Here is an 18,835-nt window from a genome sequence, read left to right as displayed (position 1 = left end):
GAACTGTGAACTTCCAGATGTTCAAGCTGGTTTGAGAAAAGGCAGAGGAACCAGAGATCAAATTGCCAACATCCGATGGATCATCAAAAAGCAAGAGTGTTCCAGAAAAACATCTATTTCTGCTTTATTGACTATGCCAAAGCCTTTGACTGTGTGGATCACAATAAACTGTGGAAAATTCTGAAAGAGATGGGAATACCAGACCATCTGACCTGTCTCTTGAGAAACCTGTATGCAGGTCAGGAAGCAACAGTTAGAACTGGACATGGAACAACAGACTGGTTCCAAATAGGAAAAGGAGTACGTCAAGGCTGTATATTGTCACCCTCCTTATTTAACTTATATGCAGAGTACATCATGAGAAACGCTGGTCTGGAAGAAGCACAGGCTGGAGTCAAGATTGCTGGGAGAAATATCAATAACCTCAGATATACAAATGACGCCACTCTTATGGCGAAAAGTGAGGAGGAACTGAATAGCCTCTTGATGAAAGTGAAAGAGGAGAGTGAAAAAGTTGGCTTAAAGCTCAACATTCAGAAAACTAAGATCATTGCTTCATGGGAAATGGATGGGGAAACAGTGGAAACAGTGTCAGACTTTATTTTTGGGGGCTCCAAAATCACTGCTGATGGTGATTGCAGTCATGAAATTAAAAGACGCTTACTCCTTGGAAGGAAAATTATGACCCACCTAGACAGCATATTTAAAAGTAGAGACATTATTTTGCCAACAAAGATCCGTCTAGTCAAGGTTATGGTTTTTCCAGTAGTCATGTATGGATGTGAGAGTTGGATGCTGAAGAAAGCTGAGCACTGAAGAATTGATGCTTTTGAACTGCGGTGTTGGAGGAGACTCTTGAGAGTCCCTTGGACTGCAAGGAGATCCAACCAGTCCATCCTAAAGGAGATCAGTCCTGGGTGCTCATTGGAAGGACTGATGTTGAAGCTGAAACTCCAATACTTTGGTCACCTGATGAAAAGAGCTGACATTGGAAAAGACCCTGATGCTGGGAAGGGTTGGGGGAAGGAGGAGAAAGGGATGACAGAGGATGAGATGGTTGGATGGCATCACCTACTCGATGGACATGGGTTTTGGTGGACTCAGGGCGTTGGTGATGGACAGGGAGGCCTGGCGTACTGCGATTCATGGGGTTGCAAAGAGTCGGACACGACTGAGTGACTGAACTGAACTGAACTAGCCTTATATCGGCTCATGAACAAGTCTTTGTAGTCTATTAGTGCATTTTTGCTTTTTTTTTTTTTGATAATTTTACTGTTTAAAGAGATATTTCAGTGTCGTACTGAAGTGCTATCTGATGTTCCCACTGAGCACAAGAAAGCTGTGATGTGCCTTATGGAGGGAATACATGTGTTAAGATAAGCTTCATTTAGGTAGGAGTTAAAATGCTATTTGACCATGAGTTCAGTTTTGTAATAAACAGTCTTTATACAGGAACACACGTGAAAACAGGTTATGTGTTGATGAGTTGACTTAATGCAGCATTTCCCTAAGGGGCAATGATTCAGTATTTTCTAGTTCAGTGTTCATGCAAGTTTATAGAATGTAACTATGGTAAGTAATGAGATAGCATAAATTTGACTTTGGGAAACAACCAAAGTCATTTATGGCTAGGATTGATGAGTTAGATGATGAAGCTGGACAATATAGAGGTATGATTATTAAAGTATTGTGAAACTTCTAAAATATATGCCCCTCTTTTGATAAACATCTCACCTCACTACCCTAAGTTTTCTAATATGTTCCCTTTAGCAAACATGCCCAAGTTGAGAATTTTAGTTTACAAGTTTTATTTTACCATCAGCCAGGCTGACATTTTATAAGCTAAGTGTTTATAGTGAAAACTATGTTATTTTTAAAAATTTGCTAGATTTAATAGGATTTTATTGTTTTCACTGCTGTTTTAGCTTGCCCTCTGTCTCCAGTCAAAGAATAATTTATAAACGAGGGGTTGGCAAACATTTTCTCTTTAGGGCCAGACATAAGTTTTTACGCTTAATGGGCCACAGTCTCTGCTCCAGCCACTCAACTCTGCCACTGTATGGGTCAAGCAGCAATAGACAGTAGGTACTATTTTATGTTTATATTGTAAGGGGAGAGATCATGACTTAAGTTGTTTTGATTTCAGTAACTGTTGCCAGAGTAGGCTTTGGGAGTTGGTGATGGACGGGGAAGCCTGGCGTGCTGCAGTCCATGGGATCGCAAAAAGTCGGGTACAACTGAGTGACTGAGCTGAACTGAACAGTTGCCTTGACTTGCTGATTTAGCCTAGAAAGTAAAAAGGCTGTATTTTAAAATGTTAAAAACTCAAACATTAAATCCAATCCATTTAAAATTAAATTATTCTTGAAATCCTACTTCTTTCTCTTCCGTTAAGCAATTACAGTACTTTGGGCTCATTGTATTTGGAGTTAGGCAGTCAGTGGCCTAATTTTATAGCAGTTGGTGAATACTGTAGAACAGGTTGGCTTATTTTATGCATGTCTTAGTACTATTTGCTAGGTTTCAATGAAGTCTTTGAATCATATTTTAGTTTCCACAGTGGCAGTGGTTTAATTATTTATGCCTTTACAGATGCAGCACATAAAGATATTTCGTAGTTAAGGTTAGGTACAGTTTTAAATGTAATACCATTTTATTGAGTTATAAAAAGTTGGAGAGCTAAACAAACTTGCTAAATAATCAACTTATTGCAGTCTTGCTAGAGTCTAATAGTTTGGCAAAACAGCAGCTTATCCTCTCCTTTCCTGCCTCACCCCTGTGCTGCAATCAATTTTTTTTTTCTCTCTCTAGTACTTGGCTTACCCTGAGGAGCTGTTGGTTTCACTTTGGCCACAGACTGCTCTCCTCTCTGACCAGCCAATTAAGTTTTCTAGGTGACTATGATGCCTTCCCTAGCTACCTGTGAGAGGAGAAACTTTAGAAAAGAATAAAGTGAATATCACATAAATTCCTCATTTCCCAGTGTTGCTTTTACTTTTAACATTGTGAAAGCATATACTGAGGGAGCATGTGTAAACAGAACAACCCCACTACTTTATCCTAAAAGTAAAAAGGCTTTGAAAAAAATCCTCACAAAAAAGTCCTTTTTTGTAGATGAAAAATGAGATGCTTTGTTTTTTGACTTTATTGAGATGTAATTGACAACATTGTAAGATATTTAAAGTGTACATTGTGAAAATCTGATATATGTATACATTGTGAAAGGATTACTATTACTCCCCTCTAACTGATACATCTATCACCTCACATATTTATCTTTTTTTTGCCATGCCACATGGCTTGTGGGATCCTACTTTCCCAACCACGAACCTGGGCCCTCAGCAGTAAAAGCTCAGACTCCCTAACCACTGGAATTCCAGGGAATTCCCTCCCTCTTTTTTAAAAATGTAAAATGCTTTATGAATATGCATGTTTCCTTGGGCAAGGGCTATAATAATATTCTCTGTGTTATGCCAATTAATGTACAACTGAAGTCAGCACTGGGATACTATTTTATAAGTAAAAATAAACTTTTATTTTTAAATTTTATTTGGCCATGCAGTGTGGCTTGTGGAAACTTAGTTCCCCAAGCACAGAGTCCTAATCACTGGACCACTAGGGAATTCCCCAAAATAAACTTGTCTTTAGTATTCACCTGTTAAGATTTTGTTTTCCCCAAATGTGCATGTAAGAGATGTGTATATGTGATATACTTAAGTTTATAGGTTAAGGTTTCTGAAAAGTTGGATCATAGCACTGGTAATTGGAAGGAACCTCTAGATCTACACTGTCTAATACAGTAGCCACTAGCTACATGAAGCTAAGTACCTGAAATGTGGCTCTCTGAATTGAGGTGTTGTATAAATGTAAAATTCACACTGGATTATTCTGAAGACTTAGTACAACAAAAAAGAATTGTAAAATATCTTATTGATAATTTTTATATTGATTACATGTTGTAGTGTATATCTTAGATTGATTGAGTTAAAATATATTATTAAAATGTGGATTATAAAATTTTTAATTAAGTATGTGGCTTTCATTTGTAGCTCACTTTATTTGTAGCTTGCTGCTGGACAGCGCTGCTCTAAATTATGTGATCTTTCAACATAATCAAATACCAGTTTACAAGACCCATTTAAAGTGACCTAGAAATTCTATAGCTTTTTTGACTTTCTGATTCAGTATTTTTCAATACTGTACATAACACTTTTGATTCTTCTTTTTGTAATTTTTGACTGCACTGTGTGGCAAATGGGATCTCAGTTCCTCAACCAGGGATTGAACCCACGCTCCCTGCAATCGAAGTGCATAATCCCAATCACTAGACCACCAGGGAAGTCCCAGAACTCTTTAATCCTAAAATGTTAGGAAAGTATGAGATTAGCCCACTGTCTATTCACTAGCCCTGTGGTAAGTTTTTCAGTGACTTCTTGTAAAAGAGGGTTAGAAAAAAGGGCAAGTTATTATTGGGGTATTTTATTAGGAAACATTTTAATATCACCACAGAATAAAATCAATTCTATATTCCCCAAAGGGAAATGCTTTCTTGAAAAGTGTGGAATATTTCTTATACCTGAGTGTCTCCAGATAACACTACTATTTTTTTATAAACATTAAAGCCATTTTGTTTATTTTTTAAAGGATGTGTACTTAAATTTTTAAAAAAATTTTATTGTCTTTTTTTGGGTAAAGACTGTTAAAGTGGTAAAATTGAATGGATACGTTCTATTATAGTGCTTTGTGCTGGGAAAACTGTTGTAAAAAATCAAGCAATGATGGAATCAAAACTTGGGAAAATCAAAATTTGAGAACTTGGGGATTACTTACATAAATATAGTGATTAAAATACTGGGAAATTTAGGTGGCATAGACAGTAGTCCAAGGAGAATTATGATTGATAAGTCTCTCCTTCCTATCAAACTTTTAATGTTAGTTTGACATCTTTTCCTGGTGTTTTTGGAAGCTTACAAATATTAATGTAAACCCATGGCTGATTCATGTCAGTGTATGGCAAAAACTATTACAATATTGTAAAGTAATTAGCACCCAACTAAAATAAATAAATTTATAAAAAAAAAAATTTTTTTACCTTAGTAAGAGAATTAAGATAATTTCATTAGCTTACTAAGAGAACTAAAAAAGTCATTTCACTAGCTTCAAAGTAAATTGACACTTAAGATATGAAGCAAGGTTTGAAATAGTTTATTTCAAAGTGAAAGTGAAGGTTGCTCAGTTGTGTCCAACTCTGCAACCCCATGGACCATACACGGTCCATGGAATTCTCCAGGCCAGAATACTGGGGTGGGTAGCCTTTCCCTTCTCCAGGGGATCTTCCCAACCCAGGGATCAAACCCAGGTCTCCCGCATTGCAGGAGGATTCTTTACCAGCTGAGCCACAAGGGAAGCCCAAAGTTTATTTCAAGGACCTATGGAATTAGCACTTTTTGAGACATAAAGGAGCAGTCATTAGGTAAAAAAATTGACATTTAAAACTTTCTCAGCAATCTGATCATAACTTCTTTGTGTCAGCTTCTTAAAGTGAGCCTTCCTAAATCTTATGATTTAATCTGATGAATAATTTTATGCTTTTTCTTTTGGGCTTTGAGTTCTTAGTCCAAATCACAAACCCTTCCCCTTCCTCTCTTTCTTTCTAAATTATAATAATCTTTCAAGATACTGCTCACATTTTTCTGAAACATTTTTTTTTTTTCTGAAAAATGAAAAGAAACATTTTTTTCTTTTTCATCCCCACCACTCTGTCCAGAGTGAACATATAATTAACATTTGTATAATGTTTTCCTTTTAAAAGCCCTTTCCATCTTTTCTCATTCTATATGTCAGTCTAGTGAGGTGGATGATGTTACTCATTTTGGAGAATAAGGGAATAATACCTGATTTTTCCAGAACTTTGTATAGATGCTAAACAACACAACTAAGAATACTGGAACCAAATTCTCTCATTCCAAATCTGATGCTCTTTCTTCTATGCCTCAATGGCCCCTTTACTCCTGTTTTAGTTACATAACACCATTTAGCTTTTACTTGTTTATGGTCTTTGTATCAAACTATTTAATTTGATTGCTAACTGTAGACTTGAGATATGTACAGATTTGTACATGGGGAATGGAAATGGAAAAGATGATAAGAGCTGAATACATCTCTTCTTAATAACAATTGAAGAGGTCATTAAGAATTCCTTACCAGCCCGTTAGCTTATGAAAGCATTATATCTTTTAAAGTATGATACCCAGGCTTGCTGCTTTTCCTCTAGCCAAGCCACTACTTACCTTAGTGCCAAATTTTTAGTATAACTTTTATTTATTGTTTTATAATCTTAGATTTTTAAAAATTAATTTATTTTTGGTTGCACTAGGTCTTCATTGCTGAACTTGGGTTTTCTCTAGTTGCAGTGAGCAAGGATTACTCTCTAGATTCTGTGCGTGGGTGTCTCACTGCAATAGCTTCTCTTTGCCAAGCATAGGCTCTAGAGCACATGGGCTTAATAGCACATGGGCTTAATTGCACATGGGCATGTGGAATCTTCCCCAGACCAGGGATCAAAACTGTGCCACCTGCATGGGCAGGCAGATTCTTAACCACCTGACCACTAGGGAAGTCCCATATCCATCTTTGAAAACAAGTGTAGTACCCATCAGATACTATAAAATGGGCACTCAAATACTTCTATTGACAGCCTAATTCCAAATAAGAGTCCAAATTACTGTAATTACCCAAAGAAGGACATTTAGAGTTAAGAAAAAAAAAACACAGGGTTTCTAGAACAATTTAATTTTAAGTAGATGGTGTTTAATGTCTTAAATATACTTGCTTTAAGTTTGCTTTTTCTGTTTTGTAACCTGGATGTAGGAAGAAATGAATCTTTTCAAAATATTTTAATTTTTTTCCAAAAGTTACATTTGTAACCATGACAATATTTTTAGGTATTACAACTTATACTCATTCTACAAGAATGAAAATATAGAATCCAAATTTCAAACTCACAAGCAATTTGCTGTAAGAAATCTATGATAATTATGCCTTAGTGCTTGAAGGCGTTTTAGGAAAGTATAAAATGCAGAGGTAAAATATATTAGATGTCCAGTAGTTTGATTATATGTAATTATTTAGGTATTATCTAAAACAAGGGCCAAATATTAGAACACAGACAGCCTAGTGGTACTCCTCGCGTGCCTGCTAAGTTGCTTCAGTCGTGTCCGACTCTTTGTGACCCTATGGACTGTAGCCTGTCAGGCTCCTCTGTCCATGGGATTCTTCAGGCAAGAATACTTGAGTAGGTTGCCATGCCCTCCTCCAGGCATCTTCCCAACCCAGGGATCAAACCTGAGTTTCTAATGTCTACTGCATTAGCAGGCAGGTTCTTTTATCACTAACGCCACCTGGGAAGCCCAATAATACTCCTTTCAGTTCAGTTCAGTCGCTCAGTCGTGTCCGACTCTTTGCGACCCCATGAACCACAGCATGCCAGGCCTCCCTGTCCATCGCCAACTCCTTGAGTCCACCAAAACCCATGTCCATCGAGTCGGTGATGCCATCCAGCCATCTCATCCTCTGTCATCCCTTTCTCCTCCTGCCCTCAATCTTTCCCAGCATCAGGGTCTTTTCCAATGAGTCAGCTCTTCACATCAGGTGGCCAAAGTATTGGAGTTTCAGCTTCAACATCAGTCCTTCCCATGAATATTCAGGACTGATCTCCTTTAGGATGGACTGGTTGGATCTCCTTGCTGTCCAAGGGACTCTCGAGAGTCTTCTCCAGCATCACAGTTCAAAAGCATCAATTTTTCGGTGCTCAGCTTTCTTTGTAGTCCAATTCTCACATCCATACATGACCACTGGAAAAACCATAGCCTTGACTAGACCTTTTTTGGCAAAGTAATGTCTCTGCTTTTAATATGCTGTCTAGGTTGGTCATAACTTTCCTTCCAAGGAGTAAGTGTCTTTTAATTTCATGGCTGCAATCACCATCAGCAGTGATTTTGGAGCCCAGAAAAATAAAGTCAGCAATTGTTTCCACTGTTTCCCCATCTATCTGCCATGAAGTGATGGGACTGGATGCCATGATCTTAGTTTTCTGAATGTTGAGCTTTAAGCCAACTTTTTCACTCTCCTCTTTCACTTTCATCAAGAGGCTCTTTAGTTCTTCGCTTTCTGCCATAAGGGTGGTGTCATCTGCATATCTGAGGTTATTGATACTTCTCCCGGCAATCTTGACTCCAGCTTGTGCTTCATCCAGCCCAGCGTTTCTCATGATGTACTATGCATATAAATTAAATAAACAGGGTGACAATATATAGCCTTGACATACTCCTTTTCCTATTTGGAACCCCAGTCTGTTGTTCCATGTCCAGTTCTAACTGTTGCTTTCTGACCTGCATACAGGTTTCTCAAGAGGCAGGTTAGGTGGTCTGGTATTCCCATCTCTTTCAGAATTTTCCACAGTTTATTGTGATCCACACAGTCAAAGGCTTTGGCATAGTCAATAAAGCAGAAATAGATGTTTTTCTGGAACTCTCTTGCTTTTTTGATGATCCAGCGGATATTGGCAATTTGATCTCTGGTTCCTCTGCCTTTTCTAAAACCAGCTTGAACATCTGGAAGTCCACGGTTCATGTATTGCTGAAGCCTGGCTTGGAGAATTTTGAGCATTACTTTACTAGCGTGTGAGATGAGTGCAATTTTGCGGTAGTTTGAGCATTCTTTAGCATTGCCTTTCTTTGGGATTGGAATGAAAACTGACCTTTTCCAGTCCTGTGGCCACTGCTGAGTTTTCCGTATTTGCTAGCATATTGAGTGCAGCACTTTCACAGCGTCCTCTTGCATGATTTGAAATAGCTCAACTGAAATTCTGTCACCTCCACTAGCTTTGTTCGTAGTGATGCTTCCTAAGGCCCACTTGACTTCACATTCCTGGGTGTCTGGTTCTAGGTGAGTGATCACACCATCGTGGTTGTCTGGGTCGTGAAGAACTTTTTTGTACAATTCTTCTGTGTATTCTTGCCACCTCTTCTTAATATCTTCTTCTTCTGTTAGGTCCCTACCATTTCTGTCCTTTATTGAGCCCATCTTTGCATGAAATGTTCTCTTGGTATCTCTAATTTTCTTGAAAAGATCTCTAGTCTTTCCCATTCTATTGTTTTCCTCTATTTCTTTGCATTGATCGCTGAGGAAGGCTTTCTTATCTCTCCTTGCTATTCTGTGGAACTCTGCATTCAAATGGGTATATCTTTCCTTTTCTCCTTTGCTTTTTGCTTTCTGTCTTTTCACAGCTATTTGTAAGGCCTCCTCAGACAGCCGTTTTGCTTTTTTGCATTTCTTTTTGTTGGGGATGGTCTGGATCCCTGTCTCCTGTACAGTGTCACGAACCTCCGTCCATAGTTCATCAGGCATTCTGTCTATCAGATCTAGTAGTCCTTTAAATCTCTTTCTCACTTCTACTGTATAGTCATAAGGGATTTGATTTAGGTCATACCTGAATGGTCTAGTGGTTTTCTCCACTTTTTTCAATTTCAGTCTGAATGTGGCAATAAGGAGTTGATGATCTGAGCCACAGTCAGCTCCTGGTCTTGTTTTTGCTGACTGTATAGAGCTTCTCCATCTTTGGCTGTAAAGAATATAATCAATCTGATTTTGATGTCAAATACTCCTTTAAGTTTATATTAATATTGGAACAATGTGTATTTAACTATTGTTAGAAATATCTTGAATCACTATTAGATTGATAACAATTGAAAAGCTCTTTGAAATCTTATCACTAGTTTCAGTATCAGATGTGTATGCCTGTGTATAGATTACATATGTGAAAGCACATGGCAGTGTTTGATAAACTGTAAACATATAATTATTATTAAAGGGAAGACATAGGACAGTTTTTTTAAAAAACATTGATAAGAGGCTAAAATTCAGAGATAAAGGTCTGAAAAGGGAACATGGTAAGGGGCATGATCTTAGAGGATACCTGAGTTTTTTGGGGATGATTCTGGTAGTTGCTCTAATGCTTTATACTAAGTAAAATTTCCTCAGTGAAGAGAGACGATTAGTCAGTAGACCTCCAAGTAGTAGCAGAATAGTTTGTATAGCTTAAAATAATGAAAACAATTTATAAATATAGGTCATTATATAAATTTTAGTGCTTTTGTGTATTTTATCTGATTCTCACACTAACTTTTGTCAGTTAGGAATTCAGAGAAATTAAATGACTTGCCTAAATTACCCATTAAATGGCAGAGCTGAGAGTAGGAACCAAGCATTGAAATTCTTAGGTCTTTATTTTCTTTTTTAAAAAATTTATTGTTAATTGGAGGATGATTACTTTATAGTGTTATGTTGGTTTCTGCTATACATCAACATGAAGGTCTTTATTTTTTCTTTTGTTTCTTGTTTTTTTTAAGGTCTTTATTATTTGACTTACTCTTTAGACATTTGTAGTCCCTTTATGCTAGTCCACTAATAGTTGAAAATTCAATGATAATAGTTTTCTCAAGGCATCTTTCAAGTAATATAGAATGATTGAAGTATATGAAGCAGCAACAGAAATCAAGACTGAAAAGATCTGACTTTAAAATCAAAGATATATATTTTAAAAAACAAACACTAAACTTTTTATCTGCTTATTTTAAAATTGTTATAAATAACAACTTCATTTTTTAGGTCAGTTTTAGGTTCACAGCACAACTGAATGGAAGGTACAGAAATACAGAATTTTCCTCCTGCCTCTACACATGCATAGCGCCCCCCTCCCTCCCCCCCATTATCAGCATCTCCCACTAGATGGAACATATGTTTACAACTGATGAACTTACGCTGTGTGTGCTTAGTCAGTTAGTCATATCCAATTCTTTGTGACCCTATGGACTGCAGCCTGCCAGGCTCCTCTGTCCATGGGGATTCTCTAGGTAAGAATACTGGAGTGGGTTGCCATGCCCTCCTCCAGGGCATCTTCTCAACCCAAGGATCAAACCCATGTCTCAATCTTGCATTGCAGGTAGATTCTTTACTGACTGAGCCACCAGGGAAGCCCAAGAATACTGGAGTGGGTAGCCTATCCCTTCTCCAGAGAATCTCCCTGACTCAGGAATTGAACCGGGGTCTCCTGCATTGCAGGTAGATTCTTTACCAGCTGAGCTACCAGGGAAGCCTGATGAATTTATACTGATAAATTATTATCACCCATAGTACATAATTTACATTAGGTTTCACTCTTGGTGTTGTATATTATATGAGTTTGGACAAATGTATATATTGACATGTGCCTACAGTTCGGTATCATACTGAGTAGTTTCACCACCTTAAAATCCTCTGTACCCCACCTATTTATCCTTCCCTTCCCACTAACCCTTGGCAACAACTGATCCTTTTATTGTCTCCATAGTTCTGCCTTTTTAAAAATAATATATAGGGTGTAGCCTTTTCAGACTGGTTTCGTTCATTTAGTAATATGCATTTGTTTCCTCCATGTTTTTACATGGCTTGATAGCTAATTTCTTTTAATTTTCATATTAATTTATTTTATATTGAGAAAGTCATTTCTTTTTAGTGCTGAATAATGTTCCATTGTCTGAATGGAATTTTACCACAGTTTATTCACCTACCGAAGGACATTGCTTCCAAGTTTTGACAATTATGAATAAAGCTGCTATAAACATTCATGTGTAGGTTTTTGTGTGGACATTGGTTTTCAGCTCTTTTAAGTAAATACCAAGGAACATGATTGCCAGATCACACAATAAATGTATTTTAGTCTTGTAAGAAGTCACCAAACTGTCTTTCAAAGTAGAAGACATGCCTACCAGCAGTGAAAGAGAGTAACTATTATTCTATGCCAGCATTGGTATTGCCAGAGTTCTGAATTTTGGCCATTCTAATAGGTGTGTTATGGTATTTTATTGTTTTAATTTGCATTTCCCTGATGACATACATTATGGAGCATCTTGTATATGCTTAGGGCTTCCCTAATAGCTCAGCTGGTAAAGAATCCGCCTGCAATGCGGGAGACCCCGGTTCGATTCCTGTGTCGGGAAGATCCACTGGAGAAGGAGTAGGCTACCCACTCTAGTATTCTTGGGCTTCCCTTGTGGCTCAGCTGGTAAAGAATCTGCCTGAAATGTGGGAGACCTGGGCTCGATCCTTGGGATGGGATGGTCCCCCTGAAGAAGGGAAAGGCTACCCACTCCAGTATTCTGGCCTGGAAAATTCCATGGACTGTCCATGGGAACGCAAAGAGTCGGACACAACTGAGCGACTTTCACACTTTTATATGTTTATTTGCCATCTGTATATCTTCTTTGATGACATATGTGTTAAGGTTGTTGTTAAGGTGTTTGTTAAGGTCTAAAAAATGTTGACTCGTTTTTTAAACTGTGTTGTTTGTTTTCTAATTGTTGAGTTTTAAGAGTTCTTTATGTATTTTGGGTAACAATCCCTTACCAGATATATCTTTTGAAATATTTTCTTCCTGTCTATGGTTTGTCTTTTCATCCTTCTATCAGTGTCTTTTTCAGTAGAAAATTTTAATTTTAATGAAATCCAGCCTATTAACGCTTTCTTTCATGAACTGTGCCTTTGTTATCATATTTTTAAGTAAAAAGCATTGCCAAAACCAATGTCATCATCTAGATTTTTTCCTCTGTTCTAGGAGTTTTATCATTTTGCATTTTACATTAGGTCTGGGATCCATTTTGAGTGATTTTTTGTGAAGGGTATGAAGTCCATATCTAGATTCATTTCTTTACAAGTGGGTGTCTAGTTGTTCAAACACTATGTGAAACATTTTTTTTCTATTGTATTTCCTTCGTTCCTTTGTCAAAGATAAGTTGACTATATTTATATGAGTCTTATTTCTGGGCTCCCTATTCTGTTTTATTGATCTGCTTGCCTTTTCTGATCTATTGTTCTTTCACCAGTACCATACTGTCTTAATTACTGTATTTGAAATACCAGTGTATTTGAACACAATGGATGCCACCTATAGCAGCATGATTTAAAATGATTTTAAATTTTAAACATAGTCAAGATGAGTAAGTAGAAAATATTAACTGGAATATTTGGAAAAGGCCATTTCTTCTTAGTTGGATAGCTTTTATGTGAGTGGATGTGTGTGCTTATAAATAAGGGCATTTTGTTATACACATATTACAGTAATCATTTTTCTAGAAAAAAATTCTTGTAGTTCATATGGTAAGATCATTGTCACCATAATAGTAGCTAACACTTCCATGGACTTCATTATATGCCAATCACATTTAAGTACATCATACATTATCTCATTTAATCCTCCCCCCAGCCCTTTGAGGGAGGTAGTAATATCAGTCCTATTTTACAGATAAGGAAACTTGAGGCTCAGAGAGGTTAAGTCCAAGGCCACACAACCAGTAGGCAGTGTTGCCAGGATTCTAATACAGGTAGTCTAACTCCAGAGTCTGTGCTTTTAACCACTGAGTGAAGTCGCTCAGTCATGTCCGACTCTTTGCGACCCTGTGGACTGTAGCTTGCCAGGCTCCTCTGTCCGTGGGATTTTCCAGGCAAGAATACTGGAGTGGGTTTCCATTTCCTTCTCCAGGAGATCTTCCCCACCCAGGGATCGAACTCGGGTCTCCTGCATTGTAGACGGATGCTTTACCGTCTGAGCCACTACACTATCGATATTGCCTGATACACCTTAGCAGATTTTATAGCCACTATTCAAATATCTCAAGCACTGTTAACAAGGTGTAAAAGAGACTTGGTTTACTTATTCTTGGATAAGAAGCATCAGGGAATGGAAGTCATAATTTACTAACATTAATACTAGATGAGAAATTTCAGGTCTGAATGTACCCAGTTAAAGAATTAAATTAATTAAATTTTAATTAAATTAAATATTAATAGAAGTTTTCAGCAGGAATATCAGTAAACTGTTAGAAATCATTTGTCTTCAAGTATTTCGTGATGATCTAAATTTTAATAGTGCTTTCATCTGAGACTTTAGAAGGCATACTGTCTTTCTCTGTATTTATTATAAACTGAGAAATGGTTTGTGAGTTGGAGAAATAACATTTGTTTTCTTGTTGTCTATGAATAAAGCCAAAGTAGAAGGTCAAGATGGTACCAGTTGAATGATTAGTTATAAACTTCTAGGTTTGTTTTTTGGTAGTTAAAATACTATCTGTAGCTCTTATTATCAAAACATATTTAATATTTAAATTGTGATTATAAAATAGAAAAGAACTCATACTTCTGTAAAAAATAATTTCTCTCTACTTATTGTTAAAGTATAATATTCCAAGAAGGGAACTTTGTTAAATCTATTAAAAATAAAATGTAACATCATTAGAATATTTACTTAATTCTGGCCCTTGGCTCCCCTCACATTTGTTATTAAGCACAAAAGCTTTGTTGCTATTAACTTTTATAAACAAAATAATAAATATAAAGTTTTATGATTTGGTTGAAAAAATTAAAATCATTTCTTTAAAATACATTGTAACTGTCCTTCAGTTAGAGAGGAACCACCTCTACCCCAGCATAAGAACTTGACCTTGTAAACTACAAACATTAAAGAATCTCAGTGTTTGTAATTTTCTTTTAATAAAGGGAAGAAAATTGTTTTCATGGAATAATCTCATCAATCTTTGAGTAGTAAAAATAAAAAAATAGAAATGCTAATTTCATATCTCTGTTAAAAATATAGTAGCCTTAAAGAAATTAAAGGAAAAAAAAGTATGCTTTCCTAATTCAAGTTAGTTTTTGTTCTCTTCATGCTTTCTGCCACATATACACATACCTAGAAAATCAAATAAGCATTGATTTATGTAATTTCATAAGTGTTCCAAATAGCCTTATTATGTAATTGTTTGGTTTTTATTTTTACTTTTAAAAATACATTTATTAAATGAATGTTGCATCTCTGCTCCATTTACCCTACAGGCTGCCATTACTCTTCCTTTTACACACTCTATTTTGTCATGATAATTATTTACAGGGAAACAACTGCTCTTGCACCACACCCCCCACAAAAGAAAAAGCAATCCACATTCATCTCAAACAAACTCGGATGAAGAAAATTCAATACAAAGTGACTGTGTAATGGATTTTCAGCTCTTAAGTGGTAGAAGAGACAACTCAGTCTGAAAAAGTAAATGTAAGAGTAAAATGTTTCTCAAGTACTATGTAGTTTAATAATGACCACATTGATTTATTACCCTCTTGCGTGTAATTGCAGTGGGTATATTTGTATATATAATTTTTCTTATTATTTTCTAAGGACAAATTTCCAGGTATGATATTTATAGTGCTTCTAAAATCATTTTAAATAAACCATTCCCAAATGTTGGAAAGAATTATTTATACTGCTTATTTTAACAAAACCTAGTTAGATTATTTTCTCATTTAAAGTCTTAATAGTTGCCTCCTTATTAACTTGGAATTTCCAAGTTGAGGTGAATTCTTGCATTTCAACACTATTACTCTAATCCTTTTGTTATTTATGATATTTGAAAAAATATGAAAATCGTTTATCACCCTTCTCGCTGCATGATGAGCCAGATTTCTTTCCATTTGTTGATATATAATGCATCTTTCAGAAATTTGAAACATCTAGTAGTCTTTGGCTTCTAAAATCATTTAATGTGTCAATTCCTGATAATATTTCTAGCTCTCTGAAAATGGATCAGATAAGAATCTGTTTTTTTTAAGTTCCCAGAGTTGCCCTCCAGAACAGTTTAATACTTTTTATACTGCTATACCAGTGTTCTTTGATAATGAATATTTAATGGACTTTTCTTAAAAACTAATTCTAGAATACATGATTTTTATTATATTTTTATTCTACTCTCAGTGCTGATCCTTGTACTGGATTCCAAATTGCAATATGCTTTTCTAAAAAGTAAGAATCTTAAGGTGACTTTTGATCTTAGCATTTTCCCCCAAGTTTTTTGGACTTGGAAAGTTTATCTTTTGATATTGAATATTCCTTGGTGGTACTAAAAATTTTTGCTGAGTAGCTTACAAACCTCTGTAACCTGTAAGTAGGCTAGATAGATAGTATACCTTTCTATACCAACGTGTTTTTAAAGTAGAGTGTTGAGAAATAGTAGATCTTAGCTGTTAAAATGCACAAAGATGAACATTATGAAAGAATTGCTGAATCATTTTCATAAGGCTGTTTGGTTTATAGAGTAGGCATTCCCATATTGTTAAAGGTTAACGTGATCATCACCTTTTCATTATCCTCTCCACATATATGTACATTTAGTTTTTCTCATAAACACTCTTTTTTCTTTTCATTTTACAGACTTAAGATATTTAAATACAGTGCTCTGTGCAATTCTTTTGATATTTTCTTATCAATCCATCTTTCCAGTATTATATTAGAACTAGGAACATTTTTGAAAAGATGAAGAAACTATGTAGAAGATGAAAGATGAGTTATATACACTGAAAATATTTCTTATAAATATCCAAAATATATATTAGAAAAGCAGGCATCAAAACAGTGTATAAATGATATATGACATAAACTTTTTTAATAAAAAAATAGAAAACTACAAAAAATAACCATAAATATTCATAGGAAAAGAAAGGATTAGAAGGAAATATACTGACATTTATTGAGGATTACCTAAAGTGGTAAGATAGGAAGTTTTTGAAGATTTAAAACTTTTTTTCTGTCTTTTTTCTTTCTGTGTTTTCCAAAATATTCAATGAGTGTTTATATTTATAATTAGGGAAAATGTGTTTTTAAAAGAAAAAATATTTCTTGTATTATGCCCTGTAATCCAGATTCTAAGCTGATCCAGTTAAAGTCTTAAAAGAAACGTGAGTTTTTACTGCCTGAAACCTGATACTTTTTCCTGTCTTTCCAGAAGCAACACAAAAATTCTTTAAATAGTGACCCTAGGAATGAGGAGGGTGGATCTCATTCTGTTTTAGTTGAAGTAACTAAAATCAGATATGAAGCTTTCACAAGTATTAGTCTGCCTGAACTATTAACTCTTGCATACTATAAAAACCCCCACAAAACTAGTCAAAATCATCAGCTAAAGATATATTTAAGTCCTTTACTTATTTTAAAATATTGCTTTTGATATTTATGATATATAGCCTTTTATAGTGTGAAATTCCTGGCATTTCTGATTGCAGACCCTAAGAATTTTGAAAAGGACACAAATTTTTGGACAATTTTAATTTAAACAAACCATATTTTAATACTGTATATCTTAATTTGAATGACTTGAAGTTGAAATTAAAATAACTAAAATAATTATTTTTACTTGTATATATCTAATTTTAATAAGGTACTTATTGACTATAATGATTTTTTTGTTGCTTTTTCACCTAGAATGGAGTAAGTAAATGTGTAGTTATAATATTCTATGCTGAAATACTGGTTTCTTAATCCACTTGGCCTCTTAAAAAGGAAACAAGTATGGTAGAGCCAGAAGGAAAATGAATAGTTAATCGTGGAGGAGGAGAAAACCTAGCTCGGTACTTTGACTAGAGGCAGCTGGGGAAGTGACGTCCTGTAGCATTTGCTGTTCTAGAAAGTGCAGAGACACGTAGTGAAAATGGGAGGATCTAGAAGGAGGCCGTCTCCCGTGTAGTGTATATTTATCTGTAAGTGAGCCGTTGGGGAAGGAATTAAATACTGAGACGCTGTCTGCTTGCTGCCTTAAGACAGCGAAGCTGAATTGCTGATTTGCTTTAACTTTTAAAATACCCAGCTTGGTTTATTTTTCTTAGAATCATTGTATTGCTAAGACTGGGGACGCTGTTTTCTTTCACAAAGGGAAATCTAAGTTCATTTCAAGGCACTCGAAATGGGGAAAGACTATTATTGCATTTTGGGAATTGAAAAAGGAGCTTCAGATGAAGATATTAAAAAGGCTTACCGAAAACAAGCCCTCAGATTTCATCCGGACAAGAACAAATCTCCTCAGGCAGAGGAAAAATTTAAAGAGGTCGCAGAAGCTTATGAAGTATTGAGTGATCCTAAAAAGAGAGAAATATATGATCAGTTTGGGGAGGAAGGTAAGAATTCAGTGTATATCTTTCTCTTTTTTTTCTCTATCAGCTTTCTGGTTATTAAATTCTCTGACATTTCAAAAGTAGAAAGACAAATAATGGATAAAAGCAAGATTTCATCCCTGATCATATGAATGAATGTTACATAGCTATGAATGAAATGTACTTGTTTGCCCTTTTTTTGGATTTTGGCATTTTGTGTAATATATATGTTCTGCCATTAGATTTGTATTGTTAACATTGTATTTGAAAAGAAACCTAAAATTCCCATACTCATAAAGAAATTGTGTCAAAAGTCTTATGCAACCTGTTTTTTTTTTTTCCCCTAATGAATTTTCTGCCAGAGCCAATGAAGATTCTTCAGTCATTTAAAATCTTAAGATTGGCAGTTCTAACTATGGGTAGTTTATATTTTATTCATGAAAACAAAGGAAGTTTTTTGCCTTTCTTATGGCAAAGCTAGTTTAGATTAAACAGGACAGAATCCTCTCTGAGGAGCCGAAGGCCCAGGCATTTAGCTGTAGTTGTTTTTGGCATTCTGCCTGGAGAGGAAAGAATTTTCCTGATGTCATAAAATACCAGAACAAGTTTTTAGCTTAATTGTAAACAGTAATTGTGTGCCAAGAAAATGAGATCTCAGAAATGCAATTTTTGACCTAAAATGGCCACCTCCTTAGAACAATGACTGATTTACTTTAGGATAACATTATTTCTTTTGAAATTCTACTATCTAGGTGTAGAGGAAGGCATGGTAACTTCCCTTTCCTCTCCCTGCCACACTTGTTTCTTGGATTGTGAGATCTGAAACTAGTTGAAT

At 35.6% G+C, this 18,835-nt stretch overlaps 1 protein-coding gene and 1 pseudogene across 26 annotated transcripts in view; one reads left to right on the top strand and one right to left on the bottom strand.

The window, feature by feature from the left end:
- The window catches only part of DNAJB4 (DnaJ heat shock protein family (Hsp40) member B4), a 47,975-nt gene that overhangs the window by 20,192 nt on the left and 8,948 nt on the right, over positions 1–18,835 (top strand). For 8 of the 26 annotated variants that reach the window (XM_081491806.1, XM_081491789.1, XM_081491794.1 and 5 more), the window contains 2 exons: positions 14,978–15,136; positions 17,783–18,024. The exons of 6 other annotated variants lie outside the window; for them this stretch is intronic. In XM_081491806.1, coding sequence (XP_081347932.1) covers positions 17,814–18,024 — 211 coding nt within the window. In that variant the 5' untranslated portion in view covers positions 14,978–15,136; positions 17,783–17,813. Of the gene's footprint in view, positions 1–1,991; positions 2,086–14,922; positions 15,137–17,782; positions 18,025–18,835 lie in introns of all 26 variants that reach the window. 12 more of the 26 variants (XM_081491797.1, XM_081491807.1, XM_081491808.1 and 9 more) reach the window with 5 other exon arrangements.
- On the bottom strand, positions 3,402–3,498 carry LOC145508086 (U6 spliceosomal RNA; annotated as a pseudogene).

The sequence above is a fragment of the Giraffa tippelskirchi genome, chromosome 5, assembly GCF_054371585.1.
Source record: "Giraffa tippelskirchi isolate mGirTip1 chromosome 5, T2T-mGirTip1v1.2.pri, whole genome shotgun sequence".
Lineage (NCBI taxonomy): Eukaryota > Metazoa > Chordata > Mammalia > Artiodactyla > Giraffidae > Giraffa > Giraffa tippelskirchi.
The sequence above is the reverse complement of the archived record's forward strand: the minus strand, read 5'-3'. Positions and strand labels throughout refer to the sequence as shown.